The following is a 22669-nucleotide window of genomic DNA, read 5'->3' as shown; positions in this document are numbered from 1 at the left end:
GTTCAACATCATTACTCATTAGGGAAGTACAAATCAAGAACACAATGAAACAGGGCGGTTCCACAGAGTAGTGGTTAGCATGTCTGCTTTGCGCGCAGAAGGTCCTGGGTTCGCGTCCCAGGTAGAGCCACAGACCATATCCCAGGTGCACCAGGCCCCAGGTGTGCACCATGAGCACGTGGAAGGAGATGCCCTGCTTTCAGAGATCCAGCTCTTAAGGGGAGACGGCAACATCCGTAGGTCAGGGGTGGAAGTGGAGCGGGGGAATTAAAAAAAATAAATTAGTAATAAAAATATCTTTTAAAAAAGAACAATGAAACACCACTCAACACTCAATAGGATAGTTAAAATTTTTTTAAAAAAAGGACAATAACAAGTGCTGGCACGGATGTGAAAAAACTGGAACCCTCATATATAGCTGTTAAGATTATAAAATGGTAGAACTGGTTTGGAAAACAAGTTTACAGATCCTTAAAATGTTAAACATAGAGTTACCATATGACTCAGCAATTCTACTCCAAAGCATAAACCCAAGAGAACCGAAAACATATATCCACACAAAACTTATACATGAATATTCATAGCATCATTATTCATAATAGCTAAAAAGTAAAAACAATCCAAATGTCTATCAACTGATGAACAAATAAACAAAATGTGGTATATCCATACAAAGAATATTACTCAGCTATAAAAAGTAACAAAGTACACACTATAACAATAATGAACCTGTAAAACATGCGAAGTAAAAGGAGCTAGACACAAAGACTACCTACTGTATGATTCCATATATATGAAATATCCAGAATAAGCAAACCCACTGAGACAATCAGTAACTTAAAGACTGACAAGCATTGTGAAGATCAGGCACAGTATTTCAGTGTGATGAAAATGTTCTAAAAATTAGATTGTGGTGACAGTTGTACAACTCTGTGAATAAACTACTGAACTGCACACCTTACAGGGGTAGGATTGTTTGATATTATAAATTATATCTCAATAAAGTTACGATTAAAAAAATATTGCATGATAACACAATTCCATGCAAAGTAACAAGAAGTTATTTCTCTCCTGAAGGAGCTAGCAATTAAACTCAAAATAAATTAACTGGGGAAAATTCATATTTATTATCTATCACATTCTAATAGATGATTGAGAATTAACAGCTTACTTAACTAGAAGCAACATTAAGAAATTTCCTTTAGCAAAAATGTACGCAAAATATCAATGTCTTAAAAGTGATTTGTATAAATGTTTGTTATTAATAACGAGTCCCTACAGTTCCCCCAAACTAAACAGAATTATGATAGCTAAGTAAGCCAAAGATGAAATACATGCAAACTCACCTTCCAGTCATCTTTTTAAATTACCCACTCTTGTTATCCATATATCTAATCTTGTCTTTTGTTCTCCTTTAGTATGTATTCTCCACCCCCTTTTTAAGCTACCATCTTTCTTCATATCTTTCTCTCATTTATTTTTCTCTTCTTCTAACTAGCCATTTCAGAAATAAGACTTTTTAAAACTTAAGTTTTGTCCTTTAAGAATCTCTGGTTTAGGTAATGTAACTTACATGGTTCAAACAAACAAAAAAATCAAAACAACATAAATGGAAAAAGTCTTCCTCCTATCTTTGCCCCTCCATAAGTTACTACATTTATTTACTTGTGGTTTTTTTTTTCCAGAACTTCTTGACACAATCATAAGCAAATATACAGATTTTAATTTTTCCCTCTTTTTTATACAAAAATACCATATTTTATTCAGAGTTCTGCATCATTTTTTTTTCTTCAATAGCTTGGAGATCTTAACAGAGGAAAAAGAGCTATCTCTGACAGCTGATATCTTTCACTGATAAACATACTACAATTTATTTAACCAGTTCCCTATTATTTCTGAACATATCTTATTATAAATGTTGTTAATAAATATGTTGTAAATATATTAATTCACACATTTGTAGGATAACTTATCAAAAACAATTTCCGGTCAAAGAATAAACCTGTGATTTTGAAATACATTATCAAATTGGTCTCCACAGTTGTAAATGTGTATCCCTATCAGCCATGTGACTCCCTAAAACCTTGCCATACACTACTATGTTTTTAAACTTCCTGATGACTGCAAATCTAATAGGTGAAAAAACGATATCTCGGTATGAGGTTGAGTCATTTTATACATTCTTTTCTGTGAACTGTCTAGGCATATCTTTCACCTATTATTTTTATTAGGCTGTTCATCTTTTCCTTGATGGTTTATAAAAACTTTATAAAGACTAGATTTCCAGTCAAGATGTTGGAGTAGGTACACACTGTGCGCACCTGCTCCCATGACATCAAAATTACAACTAAATTACAGAACAACCATCCAGAAACAGCTGAAATCTAGCTGAATAACAGTCCTCCAACTGAGAATATACGGAAGCAACCATAACAAGACTGGTAGGAGCGGCGGAGATGCAAAATGGGCTGGTCCCACACTCGTGTAGCATTTGAGAATCAATAGGGACATCTCCTTGTAAAGGATCCCCCTGAGGAGCGAGGGATCCCAGGCCCACATCAAGATCCCTAGCCCGGGATTCCATTACTAGGAAGACACGGACAATAAATTCTGGCTGTGAAAACCTGCAGAGATTAAGGCTGAGTGAGATGGAGGGCTGCTAGAGCCCAACTTGTTCCTCTTGAAGAGCCCGCGCACAGACTTACTGACGGGCTCACTAGCTCTGAGGTTCATTGCTGGGGCAGGAGCTCAAAAAACGACTGGGACATACAACTGAATTGTCTGGCTTCAGGGCTGGAGGGGTGGCCTGGCAGGAGGCATTTGTTCCACTGCTGAGCCCTCCCCCAACCCTGCACGTAAGCACTGGTACAGATGGGCACTAAGTCTGAGTATCCAACAACTTGGCTAACATCTTTCATCCAATCCTGGTGATCCTCTGAGACCTCGCCCCACCCAATTTGTAGACCTGCCCAAGCCTCTTCCAGCAGCTTTTCCATCCAAACAGCCTGTCTCAGCTCAGGCTACAGACTTTCCTAAAATCTCTCAAAGACCCATAAACCCCAAACAAGCAGCATCTGGCCTTGGTGTACCACATCCCTCTTGCTAAGCAGCCGTAAGCCCAGTACAAGCAGCAACCAAGCTGCGGATCACTTTGTATCATGCTAAGTGAAATAAGTCAAAGACAAATACTGTATGATTTCACTCAAATGTAGAATTTAAAAAACAAAATAAATGAACAAACAAAACAGAAACAAAGAGAAGAAACTGATGGCCAGCTGGGAAGGGGGTTGCAGGGATAGCTGAAAAGAGGGAAGGGATTAAAATGTACAAATTGCCAGTCATGAAATAAGCCATGGGGATGTAAAGTACAGCATAGGGAATATAGTCAATAATACTGTAATAAACATGTTCCGTTTCAAATGGATACTAGACTTATCAAGGTGATCATTTCCTAAATTATATAAATCTCTAATCACTATGTTGTACATCTGAAACTAATACTGTATGTCAACTATAATTGGAAAATAAAAATTATTTAAAAAAAAAAAGAGATTTGTAAGGAGACTGGTCATTTGCCAGTATGAGTCCCAGAATTTTTTCCTGGCCTTTTTTACAGTGGGGGTGAAGTTGACAGGCTACTAGAAATTTTAATTTTTAAAAGCTGAATTTATCAATCTTTCCTTTGAATGGATATTAGATTTTAAGTGTTATTTAGAAAGGAGTTTCCTCTTCCAATCTGCCCATATTTTCAATGACACATTTGTAGTTTCATCTTTTACATTAAATCTGATACATCTGGATTTTATCATAGGGTAGAATGTGAGGTACAGAAAAAACTTTGTTTTTCCAGATGGCTATCCAGTTTTCTTAACACCATTTATGAGAAGTTCAGCTTTTTTATTTTTATTTTATTTACATTTAAAAAAATAATTTTATTATAATCATATACTAATAAGTTCCATGGGTTTCTTTCTAGACCTTCTATTCTGTTCCACGGGTAGGCTATTCAAAGCCAGAACCAAAATGTTTTAGTTATTAAGACTTTATATTTGTATACAGTGTATATAAATACATAGAATATACACTAAAAATGGTAAAGCTTACTGTATGTAAATTATATCTTAATTTAAAATAATGAAGTCTGGAGTCAACAAAATGTATTTTCTTTAAGATAAAAAAAGAAAGCGAAAATTTAAACAATTTATATGCGTATCTCCACAAAGCATCCTGAGGAAAAATCTTCGGCTATTTTGCAAAATAAAACAAATCACTATCACTCCTTCAAAAAACCAAAACTTCACATGGATGAATAGATAAGGTACTAGGAACTTGTTGAAGTTTTCTTTTGATTATTTCAATTTTCTCAGTGAAATAGGAAGCAGGCAATCAGCTGAAAGTGAGAGAGTTAAGAGGAAATGATGGAGGTTTATGGAAAGGAGAAAGTATACAATATTTAGGAGAAAGGCTGGCAAGCTTTTTCTATAAAAGATCAGACAGTAAATATTTTAGACTTTGAAGGGCATACAATCTCTGTTACAATTACTCAAATCTGCTACTGCAGAGAGAAAACAGCAGTAGACATTACATAAAGGAATGGGTAATGGCTATGTTCCAATAAAATTTTACTTACGGTAACAGGCAGCAGGTGGAACTGGCCCCTGGGCTGAAATATGGACTGCATCTAGATGAGTGTTAGACTTAATGGACTAAAAGTAAATGATGTCTAGTAGTCATTAAGGGGCCACTTGAAGTTTAAAGTGACCCCCCAATTCAACATAGCTTTGTTTTATTCCTTGTATGGAAAGAGTCAAAGTTCTCAAAGTTGTATGTAATTCAGCCAAGTGAGTACTAGGGATGAGAAGGAGCAAGGGGTATGTAAGTAAGCAAGAGAGTGATTATGATAAATGATGAGTGAGTTTAACCTGGGTAAGGAAAGTGATGAAACTATGACGAAAACAAGGGATAGTGAAAAGGAGGTAAAATCACTGGATGTAGGTTTTCGTGGAGACAAACGATTGTTGAAACCTAAGTACTACTAGAAGGCATGAACAAATGAGTGAAAAATGAGAAATTTAAATCATGAAGAGGTTGTAGTTTGGTAACCAACCACTAGTCTAAGGTATGACCAAGAGTGAGGTAGAATAAATAGCAAGATCACCAACAAAACAGAGGTCTAAGAACTGAGGAGGACATTCAAAAAAAACTTTAACAGGTGTTGGCAAGCTTTTTCTATAAAGGGCCAGATAGTAAATATACTAAGCTTTGTGGCAAAGAGCTACAAACCAAGGATATTGTATATATACTCATATAACAAGTGAAAAAAACTTTCACAAATTTTTATTGATGAAATTCAAATATAATGATGATGATGACAGAATATAATTTTTTACCATACAAATATATTAATGAGAAGACTGGAATTATTCTTATGGGAGGAGGCAGCATTTCACCAAACTGGAGTTTAAAATTAATGTTCTCTACCATCAGTCCACTGTAAATGTTTACCTACTAATACTCATCTGCATGAGATTTTATATATTCCATCTTCGAAACTGTCGTCACAAAGATAGGTCCTGATATCAATCCATAAAAACAAAATTTTAATTAAGAATTATTCACCACTTGGAAGGCATTTACAGAATTCTACTAGATTCTTCTCTTTGATATCTGCCTTTTAGCGTGTCATTATGTTGCAGATTACTTCCAAATGAAGATTAGGTAGGGTTATAGTTTAATGGATTTTGAAATAGGAACTTGCATTAACATCCAAAAACTGATCAAAGTGTAGTTTGAGCTTAGAAAATATCTACCTCATATTTGTGTGGGAATGGTGATTTTGCTTCTTGTTTTAACTTGTAAAAATATGAAAAGTGTATAAAGCATCACTCTGTGATTCGATGTTAGCAGCTGTCAAAATGACTTTACCAGAGTACAAGTTTCACTATGAACATTATTTTCCCCTTGTAATAGTAAACTGACTTTATTAAGAAGCACAGTCAAGTCTTCAGCGAAAGCTAATTTCCGAAGCCATTCTTGAGCATTTAATAATAGTGGCTGAGAATGGTTCATTTTATTCAGAAAAAATTTAACCTTAGCTCTACATTCAAAAACTCCCAATAAAAAAACTTTACCAATTCTAAGATATTAAACTGCTGTACAGTAGGATTAAGTGAAGATATCCGGCTTTCGTATCAGACAAAAATTCATGGAACCAATGATGGTTAAATTCACCAGAGTGAATGTAGTTTACTGATAACACTACTGGTTCAATGACATGTAATATGTTCAAATGTTTCCACAAAGTACTGCTCATGTAATATAATAAATAGCCATATGCTTTAAATACTTTACATTTTCTCAAGCTTTGTATATTAGTACAACTAAACTTTTTCTGCTCCACATATACTACTCCTACCATCAGTTGTAACACATTTTAGCAGAATCCACGTCAGATTATATTGAAATGTTTTATCATGTATTCTTTTAAGAAAAAAGCTTGAGATTTAATTCATATTCCATGCAATTCACCCATTTAAAGTGTATAATTCCATTTTGTTAATATTCTTGCCTATAGTTGTTCCATAGAGGCTAATTCTTCAGTCACTTCAAACTTGGCACTGTCTCCTTGAATAAGTTAATGACTGAGTAGTACTGATAACATCTGTCAACTCATCAAGAGCCAAGGACACCACTTGGAATCATTTGCCTTGTTGTTTTAATTGACTATTGATGTTACTCCATGTAGGATTTCATTTAAAAACCAGGGTTCCACAATAAAAGCTTAAAAACCATTACTCTATACTAATTTTACTCCTTAGTGCCTTCTGATTAAATTGTTATTAAATTTCAACATTTATTCTTCCTTTGAAATATCTTTCTAACCATTTCATTCAATTCCTAGTCTTAGTATCTTGTTTGTAAGTTCAGGCCCTCATCAGAGTATCATAGTGGCATTCCTAAGAAATTTCATTATAAAAGCAACTGTCTCACTGAGGGAGGAAAAAAAAGAGTGGGATTAGTTTCAGAAGTTACTTTCCTGCAGTGGGAAAAAAATATTAATAGCTAATAAATTAATCTAAAACCCAAACACTGCTCAGCAAATAAATCCAGACTGTCACAGAAGTAGTAGCTTCAATTCTCAATTCAGGACAGTAATGATTTAATATAAACTTTAAGTTTACATTATTCAGAAATATATTTACTACTCAAGAACTGTCATCCAAAATGTAAAAACAATAAATTTAACAGCTGGAAAATATAAAATATTACATGAAATACAAGGGGTGAAATGACTAAAAATGCTATTATTCTGCTAATAGTCTGTTACCACGGTGTATTTCTTAGTTGTAATTTCTTTTCAATATTATAAAAAGCTAAGTAACAATGGCTAGCCACTGAGCAAATTTCCCTACTAAATAATAATGAAGATGTTTCAGTGACTAAGCAGAGCATCAAGGAATGCTTTTGGTAGGTAGCCTCTACCTATCCCTGTAAAAATTCTCTTCTCCACTCCTGCTTAGCACTTAAGCTCTTTAATGTCTCTTGCATGGTCCCTAATATTTATGTCCATGGCTTCTACATAAGGGAAAACCCTGCGTTTGTCATGGAATTCTAATATTTAAAAAAAAAATACCTTTCAGTTTCAGGTTCCGTCATCCATTTCTCCCAATTGTCATATATAAAAAAAAAGTCTTAAGAACAAATTTTTCCTAAGGATAAAATTAGACTTTCTTAAGACTCCAGAATTAACAGGTGATCAGACTCAATGGCCTTCTCCTCTATCCTATGATAAAGAACTAAAAGGTAGATGAAGTAGGCAAGAACATACCTGACTGATTTTAAGGATAAAGAGAATTCCTCTATTACATAAGTACAAAAGGCTTATGTAGAACACTATGTGGTTTCAAACAACAGCAATAAGTATGCTGCTTTCTTTGTGCTGGTATTCATTTTAATTTTTCACAATTGCCCCCCCGCCCTACCCCCACTCCCCCAGTTTTAAATAAGTAATCTACAATCTGGCCAATTCCACCAAGTAATTAAGGGTTGACTGAATGTATTTTCTGGAATAATTTTAAAAGCGCACTGAAAGTTCTTACTCAACAGTCATCCTTTAAGTGCCATCAGAAAGGCAAAATCAAAATAGATAATAAAATGTAGGTAAAGAATCAATTAAGCCCTTTAAAGAATTCACAGAGGGGTACAATTAAATGGGGGAGAAATATAAATTTTTAGTTATTTTGTGTAATCAGCTTTTTCACACAGCTGTGAAGAGAGTTCTATTGGAAATAGAGAAGTACTTGCATCAATGACCAATAATGCAAACAGCGGAAAAGCAGCATGGGAGATGAAGCTGGATAGAGAAGTAACTACCTAGTACTACATTAAGATGTCAATCCTAAAACCTACATTTGTTTCTTAACAGTATCATGAAGTTAGATTCTCCCCAAAAGATCTACAGAAGATCAAAACAAGATACAAAATAGGTAGAAGCTGTTTTTCCTACTGTGGCTGCTTTCAAAGAATATCAAGACACTTTGATAAAATTCAAATGGGCGTTGAAAATAACATTTAAGCATTTTTGTAAAATAGAAACTCTTCAGAGATAACAACTAAACATCTTAAAAAAATATCCAGAAAAATAAGAATGAATGACCCATAAGTAAATTTCGATTACCCTAAGTATTCTAAATCCTATTTCTTCATCATGACTGTGTCCAAATCAGAAAGTACATTTTGTCAGCCACTCTTCCATCAAAGGCCCAAACAGAATATATGAATTCTGAGTTTAAGTATCATTAAAAGTCAGTCAAATAAAAAAACATTATCAACAAATAAAAAATTTTGTTGTCAGCCCATCCAGACATCTGAAAACTTAATGAATTCAAGATCTGAAAGGCATGAATGTTGGTCATCCATTTAACTAAATTCTGGAATAATAAGTAGTAGCAGTTGTCAAAATGGCAGATTCCTGAAGGTCTTCAGGTATTTGAGTTCAAGTAACTGAGTATTTTTCCAAAAGAATACAGTGTCAAAGGATTTGTAAAACAAAGCATTAGATCTAGACTCGACTGTCTTAATGCTTCATCTTTTGTAGAATGTAAAATAATTTGGGGATGGGGAGCAGGTTAAGAATCCACATTAAAGGAAGGCAAACTAACAAAAGAAGAGAAACTAACATGTTCTAGACTAATCGTGTTTTCTAAAGTATGAAAACAATTTTTAAAAACACAATAAAACCAAAACATCAAAAATAAATTGTTGTCAGAGTAACTTAAAAAAGAAATTAGGAAGTTCTATGTGCTAAGTTAAATTTGGGGAGTCTTTTTACAGTTCTTTTTCTGAAATTCAGTGTATCCTGCAATGTTAAAAAATGAAGAGAATTTAAAGTCCACTGTACTATTCAGTGGTTTCCAAGTTTTGTGTACTTCTCATAAACTGGTCAAAACTGAAGCGATACTACAGTCCTTGAAGTATAACACTACTGTTTTCATTTGTTTAAAAAAATTTTTAATATCTATAAGTAAATGCGATTAATAAATCCACAATTATATAAATACATTATAATTTTAAATATTAGTTACAGTTAACGAAAAAGTAGCACATCTGCCCAATTTTCAGATTTCTTTAAAAAACAGTAATATTCTTCCATCATACAAGTTAAATCCTATGATACTATATGGTGCTTACAGGATAAATTTGACACTCTTTAGTTTGGCATCAAGGCTTGACGATGTAAAATCAAGCATTCTAGTTTTAATTCCGTATCCCTATTCTACCCACTCCTTTCTGCTCTACTCAGAATAGTCATTTACATGTTGTCCACCTTGCCTTTGCTCACTCCATACCAGCAGGAATATGCTCTTACTCCTACATCCACAGACTTCATTTCTAGTAAGCATACCCAAATACCCACAAGTCATAAGGCCAGGTCCAGGAGTGCCTCTGCTTTTAGTTGGATGAAATAAAAAGCTCCAAAAGTTTTTGTGAACTCAAAATTTTCTTGGTGCTTGATCTACCCCTTTCAATAGCATACTCGTTAAGACGTGAACTTTGAAGACCTAGATTGTGCCATTACCGAGTTGTGCTCACTGAAGCATATTATTTAATCATGTTGCCCCCTTAGTTTCTTTATCTATAAAATAACAATTAATAACAACAACAATTCCCTCCTCACAGGAGTCCTGTGAGGACAAAGTAAGATAACTTAAGCATTGTTTAATACAGTGCTTAGAAGAGAATAGGTACTCAATAAATTTAGATAGCATTATTAGCTTCTGATAGAGATAAATTCTTAGGAATTTCTAGCCTTTTAACTATCCTAAAGTACCTGTCTCCTTCTGGTTCTTTTAAACTAGCATGTCTGACACATCGCTTGTCCTATTATCCAGCATCTACAATTGTTCTGATGTCTGCTTGCCTGCCTGATTTTTAATTTGCTACTATGTGTTTCTGAATTGATTATCTGCTATCTGTTTATCTATGCTTTACCAAAGATTCCCAACTTCAGTACACCCCAGATTTTCCTCTTGGTCCTAGCTTCCATGTGCTTCTGTTTTACTACTGTTCCTGTGGTGACACTTGACTCCCATGTAACCCATGGACTTACAAAATCTACATCTACCTCACAGGGCCAATTAAGTTCTATTCCTTCCATGGAGCCACCTATGTGAGCCTTCACTGGTCTATTTCATGTAAACTAAAGCACAGGTTGTCTATACTACTATATAGGATTTGTCAAATTGTGAGTCACACAATTCATGCATTCATTCATTCAATGATGATACATAAATAATAATGAGACCACTACAAGAGATATGTTAAGCTACAGACTTGTCAAAACAAATAACGAACAACAAACAATTTGTTTTTAAACTATAGACACTACAACAAAGAACACTTTACATGTATTTGAGGGGGAGGGGTAATTACACTCATACACAAAATATATACACTTAATTGAAAACTCATTCTCCATATTTCGGTTCAAATGCATGTTAAAATGGAGTTAATTTTCTGGACGACTTTTCCTATCCCTCCGTAAAACACCTTTAAAGTACTATATAGTGTTTTATACATACATACATATGTATATATGTGTATGGTTTCTTTACTATCTTTACTGAGAAGTTATACAATGTGAAACTTTTACATGTGCTTTACATAAAACCAAATTTTAGTGCGACTTATTGAAAATTTTGCAGAGCAAAAAAATCTGGTTTCTGAAAGCTTTGTTAAAGCAGAGAATGTCAGCCACAGCAATCTGTACTTCCCTGCTTAATCTTTCTTGGCAAGCTCTGCCCATGCCAGTGCCGTCTGGCTTCAGCAATCACAATGCCAAGAGCTGATAGTGCAGACAACATTCTCAGTAACACAAACAAAATTTATTTCCTTCATCTTCCAAAGAAGAGTTAAACCCCATCTAGGTCTTTTACACTTTCTTTTAATAAGAGTTCTCCATTATAGTTAATAAACTATAAATTAGGGCTTTAAAATAATCAGAGGAAAACTATAATTTTTATTAATAACTGAACTGTACTGAAGGAAATACTAAGTGCTGAGCTTAGTCAAGGGTGTATCGACTTTCTCTAACTCCACCCCACTAGCTCAACTGGTTTAAAAAATAATAATGCTATTATTCAGCTATTAAACATGGTTGTGAGTTAAAGCCATAGACAAGAGGAGACGAATATCAACATAAGTTTTCAGGCATGAAGAATGCTTACACAGAAGACAAGTTTTCCAGTGTTTCTTATTACATTTATATCCATAAAACTGTACACATTCAAGAACTAAAGCTTAAAAAAAAAACCTTTATTGGGAAAGAAACCTAATATATGTGCATACTTCAGAATGACTTGGCTTATTTTCAAAATCTCTTTTATTTTGGGGAGGAAAATCATTTTATAAAAACTACCCCATATACAGAAATGGTTTCATAACATTTTTACTAACGAAATAAAAAATTATGAAAAGTGGCACAACTATATAAAACAACCATAATTTGCTATAATAGTAAGAATATCAAGATAGATATTCTTGACTTACTATTGAGAGTAATTTAGAAAATTAAAATAAAATACTGAATATTGTACTTAAGTTCTTCACTCCTCAATCTCACACTCTCTCCCAACGTCAACAAGACCATCATTTCCTCAGAGTAAAATAACAAGGTGACTAGAAAAGAACACAACTGGATATATGTCATTCTATATACGCATTTGGAAATGCAAAGGAAAAGGTACCTCAGATAAAAGCATCTGATCACATAGTAAATCTACCAGTGATTTAGCATGTGATCAGATGCTTTTATCTGAGTTAAACATGTTTAACTCAGATAAAATGAATGTTTAACTTTGGTATGTATGTACCTGAGCAGTAATTCTGACCCTAAACAAAATGATCAATTAGGATTATCTTCAACCTTTGCTCCAAGAATTCACCTTCTCTCCCATATCCCCAAATATATTACATTCACAGAAAAGATATGAATCTTCCATAACTGCTAAAAATAGCAGTCCCAAGTATATTTGAATTTTGGCAGTCAAGGATCAGCCTCAGGATGAAAAAGTAGTCTCCCCTAAAATGGTATTTCATAGGCTAGGACAAATTTAGGAAATAGAATTAAGTGAGAGTCTATCCAGGCTGAGTTTTAAAATTTTCTATTTGAAAACCAAACCAAGCTAGGTCTTGGATTTTTTTAAAAGCCACAGAAGATTTCTTTATTGGTGGCAAGAGCAGCAAAGCAGGAAATGATTTTTAATCATGTTGCAAATGGAGGGGAGAATGGGCTTGGGGGCTGAAAGACTGGAGAAGACAGTATAATGAGGCCTAAAAGGATGAGGGAGGCTATAAGGAAAAAGCCTGTAAGAACTGGTAATTCTTTTCACAACACAATCTTTGAGAATCAGTTCATAGGTGACTACATTACCTTCTTAACAATTTAAACGTGGATAAACATAAGCAAACTCTTTTTTACTGACATAACTATTTCAATGTATTCTTCTAAACTAAGAGTATAAAGAGAGAGAAAGCCCTGACACGGGTAAACTTTAGTGAACTACCCCTCTCCAAAAATAAGTCATTTAAAACATGAAAGAACAGTAAGGACAAAATAATAAATAATGAAGAACATATCTGTGGTTCTAAATATATATTCCCAGATTAGTATAGCTTATAGGTATGCTGATTCTAAGACAAAAATATCTGTCTTCAGAAAGAGTCCATTAAAAAGAATCAAGAAAATGAATAAAGAAAGAAAATCTAGTCTCCTTACATTTAAGTTCCTGGGAGCTGATGCGGGGAGGACACGATCAATGGGGTAAAACTGAGTCTCTTTTCAAAAGAAACTTTTCTCTGTTAAAAAATGATAGTGACTGGTTTGTCCTGGTTCCTTTCAATTCCTTACATTCTTCTAAATATATTCTCTATGAGAACACTCCAGCATTTGCTTCAGTCGCATTTAAATGTAACCAAACCCAAAGGAGGATTGGTGGCAAAGCAAGAAAATCTTAAAAATGCCAAAAGATACTGTTCTGCTTCTAATCCCATTCTCCATTGTTAGTGATTTTGCATGTGTACTCTGGAGTCACAGAGACTTGAGCTGGAATCCTGGATCTATCATATACTAGATCATATAAATTTAGAAAAGTTTCTTAATTTCTGTGTGCTTTATACTATTTCCTCATCTAAAAGAATGGGAATAGTAATCATTCCTCTCTTTCAAGATTAATGTGAGTAAATAAGATATTTAACAAAATATTTAGCACAATATCTGCTCTTCAAGATACCCAATGGCCTAGCACAAGTTGTTTTCCCAAACAGTGAGATTAGAGGATTGTGACCAGAATTTACTAGAACAGAAAACAGCAGAGCATGCAGTAAAGGTTAAGTATTGTTTCAAAAATCTTTTTATCGGATTCTCATTCTCTCTCCCTTCCTCCCTCCTCATCCCTCCCTCCCCTTCTCTCCCCCTCCTCCTTCTCCCCTCCCCGCCTTGAAATGAGCCTCCTACAGTTTTCTTGTGTTGCCTTCCCTGTGTAGCTTTCAACAGACAGCACATCTGCCTCTTCCTCAGGACACAACAGCATTTTGTATAAAACTCTGCAACACTTATTACACTGTGCTTGTTTACATGTGTGTCTATACTATTAGACTATAAACTCCAAGGAAACTGTCTTATATTAGCTCTATATTTCTGGTACCTAAAAAATACTTAAGGCTCAGCAATTTTTTGTTGAATGAATTAATAAACCAACAAAATCTAATAGGTATTAAAAGCATACAAAAATAATTAACCACTTTCACTTATCATTATCTGATCAGGTTTTTTATTACTGTATAGAAATTTAAATTTAGCTATAAGTCACATTAAAATCAAAAAAGTTGTTCTTTTTCCCAAAGTGCCTAGTATACTCCCTTTCATCTGAATAAATGTTTACTTAAACTGAAATGGGTGATGTGCATTTGAAAAGTAGAACATCAAAGCATACAGATACACTGCATAGTTGAAGTTTTATTTAAGGAGACCAGTAACATTCACGCTTCCTTGTTAGAGGCAAAGGAAGTTAAGGAAAGTTATTAGGAAGAAATGGTTGCTTCTTCGAAACTACAATTGTCCATGGATCTCCTTTCCTGGGTACTGCAGGTACTTGCTTGAGTAATTAATTAATATAGAGAAATATGAAGAACTTTAATATTTTTAATATTCATATATTACCACCATCATTCTCAACTCTATTTAAATGTAAGAATCGAATTGTACAAATCTACCAACTCTGCTTATATAATGTCACAAAAAGGCAAAACACTAAAAATAAATTCTAAAGAAACACTTCACCACGCTTAGAGACATCAAAAGTTGACAGTCTACTAAATCAAGGTTACATATAAGACTTGGTTTTACATTAGTCAAAAAAAAACAAAAACAAAATAAATGTTTGCTCCAAAATGAGACTTAACTTTTTAAGGTATTGGTTCCTTCATAGTAATCTTCTGAAATATGTTTCTAAATCATTAATAACTTAACTGAAAAACTGGAAGTTTCCAACTTATTAGGATTACAACTTTCTTGATAGAGTGAGCTATATACAAGAAATAGTAAGAAAAAAGAAGTGGTATTGCTCCCCTCCCCCAGGCTAATTAATGTAAATGATTAATTTCACCTACTCTAAACTTGTTAAAACAACTAAGGAAACAGCTATTTCACAAAAACTTCCTTTTGTCACTTTAAATATATTCTACATTATTATAAAATTCGATTTCAAAGTAATTTATTGGGCTTGGACGTTAAAGCCAAGTCATGACAGTTAACATTGATTTATTGAAGGAAGGAAAAAAGATGAGCTGTGATGTATACTCTTAACAAACAAACTAATGAAAGTGGCAATAAATTGTTGCTACTCATTACAAATTCTCTCCTGTATCTGAAAGGGTAGTTTTAATGACCCTAGTAAGGGTGGCAACACTCACCAGTATGAATCTTCTCATGTCTCTGTAGCAGGTACTTCTGTATGAAACGCATGTCACATTGACTACACTGAAATGGTTTTTCGCCTTAAAATAATTTCACATCCACAAATTAGTTACTGAATAAAACACAGTTTATAGTTACTATTTCTGAGGAAAGATAAATCTTAGAAACCCAAATTCTGGAAAATTCCAAATTATTCATACAATTTTTTAAACTGCTCATTCACTTGTTTTACTTCCTCTTAATTTTTCCCCAAGATTTTAAAATTCACATTCTCACAATCATATAAAAAGGAAATTAAACCTGATCTCTAGCCTTCAAGGTAAAAAAAAGAAAAAAGAAAAAGAAAAATCAATTTAAAATAGAATTTAAAAATCACAAGGCTAGAAAGGACTCTATAGGTTACCTAGTGTGTCTTAAACATCTTTTCTTCCTTTTTATCTGGAGGGATCCACCCACTTTGTTCTCCCAACCATCAGGTTATATTCTTGCACTTATTTTCTCCAGAACCTTCAGAATTTTATAAATATCCTTTTTTAAAAAAAATCCTGTATTTTCAGTCTCTCTCTGCTGTAGCCTTTCCTTTCAAGGAAAGTATTCTTTGGTCTGCTCTATGCAAAGAAACATTCTAGAAATCCTGAAACACTCCTACCTTATTACTTTCTTGCCTTTCTTTTACCACACCTTGAAAGAAGAGTCTATCCTGTCTCAAACCCTTCACTGCCCACTTGTGCTTTAACTCTTATACTCTACTTTTTTGAAAGCTACTCGTAATCTTCTTGCTATTTATTTTATTGGTTGTTTTCTCAGTTGTCTATCCTCTCTGAAGGTTATACCTCTGTTAATGATACTCTTCTTGGCAGTTTTCTCTTCTTTTGGCTTCTGGGACAACTGTATTTTCCCAGTTTATCAAATCTACCTTATTGCTCTGCCCCTCTCCCTATTCCTTGAATTCAACCTATATGACTAGTCTGATTCCTCAAAGATCTGTGATCAGTCTTTAGTTCTGCTCTCTACAACTTCATGTTTTTAATTATCATTTTTTATATTTGATTCCCAAATTCTTATTTCAAACTCCATCTGGACATCTTGCATAGAAAAGTAAATGTTGACAGGCTTTTAGTAGTACATTCTTTTACTGCTAGAACACATTAAGCCAAATAAGTGTCCAATTAAGACTAATTAATTTTGCACATCCATGCTAATTATTTTCTCGTTTAAAAATTTTCTTAGTTTCCTTCTGACATTCTGGCCTATAAAAATCTCTGATTTGAAATGCCAGGTTAGCTATGGTCTTAAGAATGAACGACATTTACACGAAGATAAAATAGTAAAAATAATTTTAATGGCCATAAGCCCATTTAACTCAAGAAATACCTGTATGAATGAAGACATGTCTCTGTAAGTGATAGTTCGTTCTAAAGGCAGCATTGCAGTGCTCACAAACGTGAGATTTAGGGGTTTTCAAACCAAGTGATCCATCCTCATTTATTGTAAGGATCTAGTTTAAAAAAAAAAAAAAGGCAAAAACAAAAGGAAGAAGTTTTAAAAACGTAGTACTAATTTATATAAAAAAGATAATGCCTTTAATGCAAACAATGGTCACCAAAGATTATAAAATATTTTTTCCTAAGTAATTTTCAAAAGGCTGTTAGAAAATATTAATATATATTGTCAAAAAGTACAGTGTGACTCAGAATGGGTAAAGATCAGATAAAACTTTGGAAACTGGTTAAGTAAGATCTCAGCTCTCAGCCCCACCCCTCTCCAAAGCTGATGTCTAATAGAGTCCCTAAGTGATTTCTGTTAGTGTGAGCATAGCTTTATTTTCTATTTCAAATTCTCACATACACAGGACAAAAGTCTTATGTTTTAGACATGAAGTAAGTATTAATCAGTATAGGACTGGTTGAATAAATCATGGAAAATGAATACAATTTAATATCATGTGGTTGTAAAGTAAAATGAGAAAGCTCTCTATATACTTATATGGAAAGAGCTCCAGGATTTATTAAGTAAAAAGACAAACAAAAAAACAAAACAAAGTTTAGAATCCAGTATGTAATTCTTCTAATTTTTATATATGAGAGACTACATATATATACTTTCTTGTATACAAAAGATGTACATGTATTTGTTTGTATATACATAATAACTATTTGAGAAGGATGTACATAAAACGGGTATAACCTCAGTTGCAATGGCTGGGGAACTTGGAGGCGATATGTGAGAGAGACTATGTACATACTTAAAACGCTTTTCTAAGCCACATAAATGGCATTACATTTTCATTTTCTTTTTTAAGGATGAGAAAACTAAGTTTTCAAGTCATCCTAGGATAAAATTTGGAACCGGGTTCAGTCCAGGATCTCTAAGGTTATTCTAGGACTACTAAACCATTATTAAGCATATTCCTAAAGATATTTGTCAGATAAATTAGAGCAGGTATGGGGAAGGAAAATAGGTAACAAAGGAATCAACCTTTTCTTCCTGGGCTTGAGGTTAAGAATACTGTGGACCCAGTCTGAACAGTGCCAGAGAGAAGCCACATTTGGGCTTCAAATTCCAATTTATCAACCGTTTGTTCTATGTGCAACAATAAACTGCCTCTCTCATCAGACACATGGCAGAGTGATAATAATAAATGACCCCTTTTTTCATTATTGAGAAGAAAGATGGCAGAATATGATGTGAAGATAAGCAGCAAGCAAAACTAGGACATAAATTCAGGAGGCACATGGCAAGTACGAGGCAAATACTGGAGGTGGGGGCATAAAGAGTGGGAGTTAAGAGGATAGAGAAATCTAGGAAACCTCTTAAGAAATACAAAAGCCTGTGGAAACTGATTAGGGCCTGTAAATACACAGCTACGACCCCATCTCAAACCTAGAAAAGAGAAGTAGGTAAGAAAAAAAGGCTTTAATTTTGTAAAATAATTTTTTACTTTAAATTTAGGAAGACAATTCTGCCTATACTGTATATTTGTAAATCAATGGTAATTATTATGCAAATTATACAGGGCACTTGGGTTCTGGGCAAACAGCCAATGTGGTCAACAATGCTTCAAAGTCTATGCACCAAAGTCAAAGAGAGAAACATTTGGCAGTAGAATGGAAGAGAGTCAGTGAGAGTGCAGTTTCACCTCTGGCCAGTCAGTTGAGAATTTTTTTCAACCCCTCGTAGTCACAAAATAATATGCAAGTTAATACTGTATAAAACAAACAAACAAAAAAACCCACAAAATCTTTAAAATACGATTCCAAGTATTTCTAACATAAAAAAATAACAAAAAGATATTAAACATTTCATATAAAATAGAACTAAAATAAGACAGTACCAGATATTTTTTCACATGTTGATAAATAAGATCCATGTGCCAAAAAACATGGCAGTTCAATAGCTTTCTGTGGCATAGCAACTGCAAGGAAAGGCTTTATAAGGAACAAATCTGGTCCAAGTTACTTAATGTGAAACGGATGTAATCCTTAACTGTACAAAGCCCTTTTATGAAGAATTAAGGAGTTCTAGGTCATTGTTTTCTGGCACTGGAGGTAATGCTGCCTTTCATTGTGGATTCAAGCCTTAATTCAAGGTGGATTTTATAGATGAAACAGCTAACATTGGATTGTGAATAGCAGACTGAAAAATCGAGCATATTTATAAAGTTCAAAGACAGAAAAATCAAATAATTGGGCATTTTATATTTTAATTTCATTTTTTTCTTTTCTTTTTAGGCCAGGGTAACAAACATCTGTACAAAGCAAAATTCATCTTGTCTCAATGGTACTTCCAATTTGTAATCTGTTTTAAATATAACCACCTGATTTTGTCTGTTTTATTCACCACTATAAACTCAGTATCTGGAACATAGTGAGACTCTATAAATGTCTATTGATGTAGCTACCTGCTATCCATACCACACATCCTCACAGCTTATCACTGTATTCTTTTTAAAATTTATAACAGTCTAAATAATATTCAACATACTTGATTTTTTCCATAATTTATTTAATAAATTTAAAACAATTTTTCAGTAAAACTTTTCAATACCAAATGGAATCTTTACTAATCTACTCTCTTTATCTCATGGTCCATTAGTAGATCCATTTTTTCATTCTGAGCCAAATCTGTTCCCTAGCTAACTACATATATATAGAATGATGGTTACCTTAGATAATATACCAGTTTTTGTCAGGCAAAGCACTAAGAGCTACCTATTCAATTCAGAGATTTTTTCAGTCCTCAAGGGTCACTGACACTGAATAACTGAAACGACACCCCTCAGTGAGAACATTTTGCTCTTTTAAATGACAGACAAGATCTTTCCCATTTTATACTATGTATATTACATCTACTACATAAAATTATTAAAGCATATTTTAACCTAATGATTATAAATTACATTCTTAAATCAATCTGAATCAACTTCTAATCCACTGAAACTCAAAAGACAACTTAGAGGAGAGCATTTAAATTTCTCACCATTATGAGTTATTTTACTGAAAGTGGGGGCGGACAGTGAGGTCTAAAATTCTCTCTCCTTTTCAAATCCAACTAGAAATGGAAGAAGAGTGCAACCCCAAAGACGTACAACAAAATAACAAAGTCATCTGGAGCGATAACTACTACCACATTTTGACCATCACAGTTATCTCTAAGATCCCACCCTCATACTGTCACTTTTTTTCATTCTTCAGGATTTTGTCTCTCAATATTAGATTTTACATACTACCAAATTTGATTTTTAAATGGTGAGATTTTGACAGTGCTAGAACATGAAACTCACTGTATCATAAGCATGGTATGGTATGATAAACAGTGCTCAGAATAAGGACTCTGAGTTTCAGAAAAGGTTGTTTCTCTCATGGTTTCTTAAATATTAGGTAAAGAAATATGCAATATTTTTAAAGAAAAACTTACATCAAAATATTTTTAAGTTAGGATTCCATTCTGTGGAAAAATTATTTACGTAGAACATGTAATTTCTGGGAAAATCAGATAAATAAAATATTAATAATTCTTTTACTAATTTTTCTTGTTTTTCTCTTAAGAGAAAAACATATTTTTATCTCCAGTCTTATAATCGGTACTTCATCTTCAAAGCCACTTCTTCCATAATTAGGTTAGCATATAGGACAAAGTATGACAAATTCCTAGTACATCTATTTCTCTGCTGCTTTTAATTAAATTTTCCTCATTTTTATCATTTAATTTTAAATCTTTTTGATATCACAATTAAAAATCTTTTCTGGGAACCAATGGTGTATAATAAGTTACAAGGAAAAAATTCTCTATATAATTTATAATCAATTTGATTTGTAGATTATACTCTTCCTTCCTGAATTCAGCATAACTTTGAATAATCAATTTCTATTCAGATCACCTAAAGTGTTATAACAAACACAGATCCTTTCTCAGTACCTGATAAGAGATCCTGGCACATAACAGATATCCAAATTATTTGCTGAGAGAATGAAAAAGGAGATACCTTTCAAAATAAGGAGAAATAAGTAATTTAAAAGTATCCTGCTTTATTTCATTCAATTACTAAAGAGTTTGAAAGATCTAAAAAATGTATATAACATTGTTGTATTTTACTGAAAAAGATCTAGAGTTCAGCAGTGTTAACTCAACAATCCTCATAAAACTCTCTGTGGTAGAAAATGTTATCTCCTAATCACCTAAAAAGTCAGCAGCAAAGTCAGGTGACAATACTTCATTTCTCCAGAAACTTCTAGTATCAAGACTTGAGACTTTCAAGCTTAGAATTAAATCACTATCACCTTGGACTCTTTAAAGAATATATAGAAATTACTTGAATAAGAATCTCCAGAGATGGGGCCTGGCTATTTGTAACTGGAAAAGCTCTATTGGTGATTCTAATGCAGTGCCAGGAGGGAGAACCACTGACATGAATGCACTGAGACAAAATTAAGTCTACTGAGACTTTTCATATATTTCTAATAACTTTAGTTCTCTATAGTCCTAACCACAACAAACCAAAAATAGATTCGAAAGGGCAATGGAATGTGATGTTAAGTGGTCATATAGGTATAGCAATGTAAAAATGAACAGCATGTCATTAAGGAATGAGACAGCTAAGCTATTATAAGCAGTCAAAAAACAAAATCTAGCAGTCAGGAATTTTCAGGGTAAGGGGAGAAAAAAAGCCCTACTACCTCAGTCCTCCCAGGGGGCATTGTTACAATGCATATGATTTTTAAAAAATGTTTACAACATACCCTAAGACATTAAAAGCTGAATCATGTTCAAATGCACTATATTTAAAAAGTAAACACATTAAAGATTTCCAACAAGTGGTTAAAATAAAATTAAATTTGACATTTAAAAGGGACAAGTTTTTATTATACAAAATATTTACTTGCATAAAACAGCTTATTCCATAATAGTACCAAATAACTTGACCTAGATAATATTCCCTAGCTTGATTATCCTCTTTTTCTACAAACATGATGCCAAATGTATTTTGGCAATATTCAAGTATCAATCTACCTTAAAATGACTAGGCTTTGCCATATGACAAAGGCTCAGAAAGCATTTACTGCTTAAAATTCATGGGCAGCTAAAAATGACCTAATAATATAGCACTTCTTATCACAAATCTTATCATGAAGGAGCCACATATATGGGAAATGAGCTCTGATTATTTTACTAAAAGTCTAAAGTCACATTACTTTAGTTATACTTCCTGTACAGATCCCCAATCTAATATGACAGAATAGTGACACATACTCAAAATATTCATGATGGCAAAATACAAGATTTGGGAAAGGTGTTGGGGGAGAGTGGAGTCCTCTAAGCCAGGGTCCCCAAACCCCGGGCCTATTAGGAACCGGGCTGCACAGCAGGAGGTGAGCTGCAGGTGAGCAAGCAAAGCTTCATCTGTATTTGCAGCCGCTCCCCAGCGCTAGTATCACCTCCTCGGCTCCATCTCAGATCATCAGGCATTAGATTCTCATAGGAGCACAGGTCCATGGTGCCAAAAAGGTTGAGGACCGCTACTCTATGCAATTATAAATTATAACTCTTTGAGTAAGTTCAGGTTGTTTTTAGGAAATTTAAAACAAGCAACATATTGATTTATAAACTCAAGCTTTTCTCTGCTCCTCAAAAGGGCAGAAAGAGTTACTTTATTGAGTTATTTTACTGAAAATTCAGAAGTGTAAACTCTTAAAC

The 22669-nt window shown here is 33.6% G+C and overlaps 1 protein-coding gene across 7 annotated transcripts in view; it reads right to left on the bottom strand.

The window, feature by feature from the left end:
- Window positions 1–22669, bottom strand: part of ZNF148 (zinc finger protein 148) — a 108216-nt gene that overhangs the window by 10807 nt on the left and 74740 nt on the right. For all 7 annotated transcript variants that reach the window (XM_011367680.2, XM_011367975.2, XM_011367892.2 and 4 more), the window contains 2 exons: window positions 16850–16973; window positions 15472–15555 (listed from right to left, as the gene is read on the bottom strand). In XM_011367680.2, the coding sequence (XP_011365982.1) occupies window positions 15472–15555; window positions 16850–16973 (208 nt within the window). The remainder of the gene's footprint in view (window positions 1–15471; window positions 15556–16849; window positions 16974–22669) is intronic.

This window comes from Pteropus vampyrus, unplaced genomic scaffold (assembly GCF_000151845.1).
Source record: "Pteropus vampyrus isolate Shadow unplaced genomic scaffold, Pvam_2.0 Scaffold1, whole genome shotgun sequence".
In the NCBI taxonomy this organism is placed as follows: domain Eukaryota; kingdom Metazoa; phylum Chordata; class Mammalia; order Chiroptera; family Pteropodidae; genus Pteropus; species Pteropus vampyrus.
This window is presented reverse-complemented; position numbering and strand designations above follow the sequence as displayed.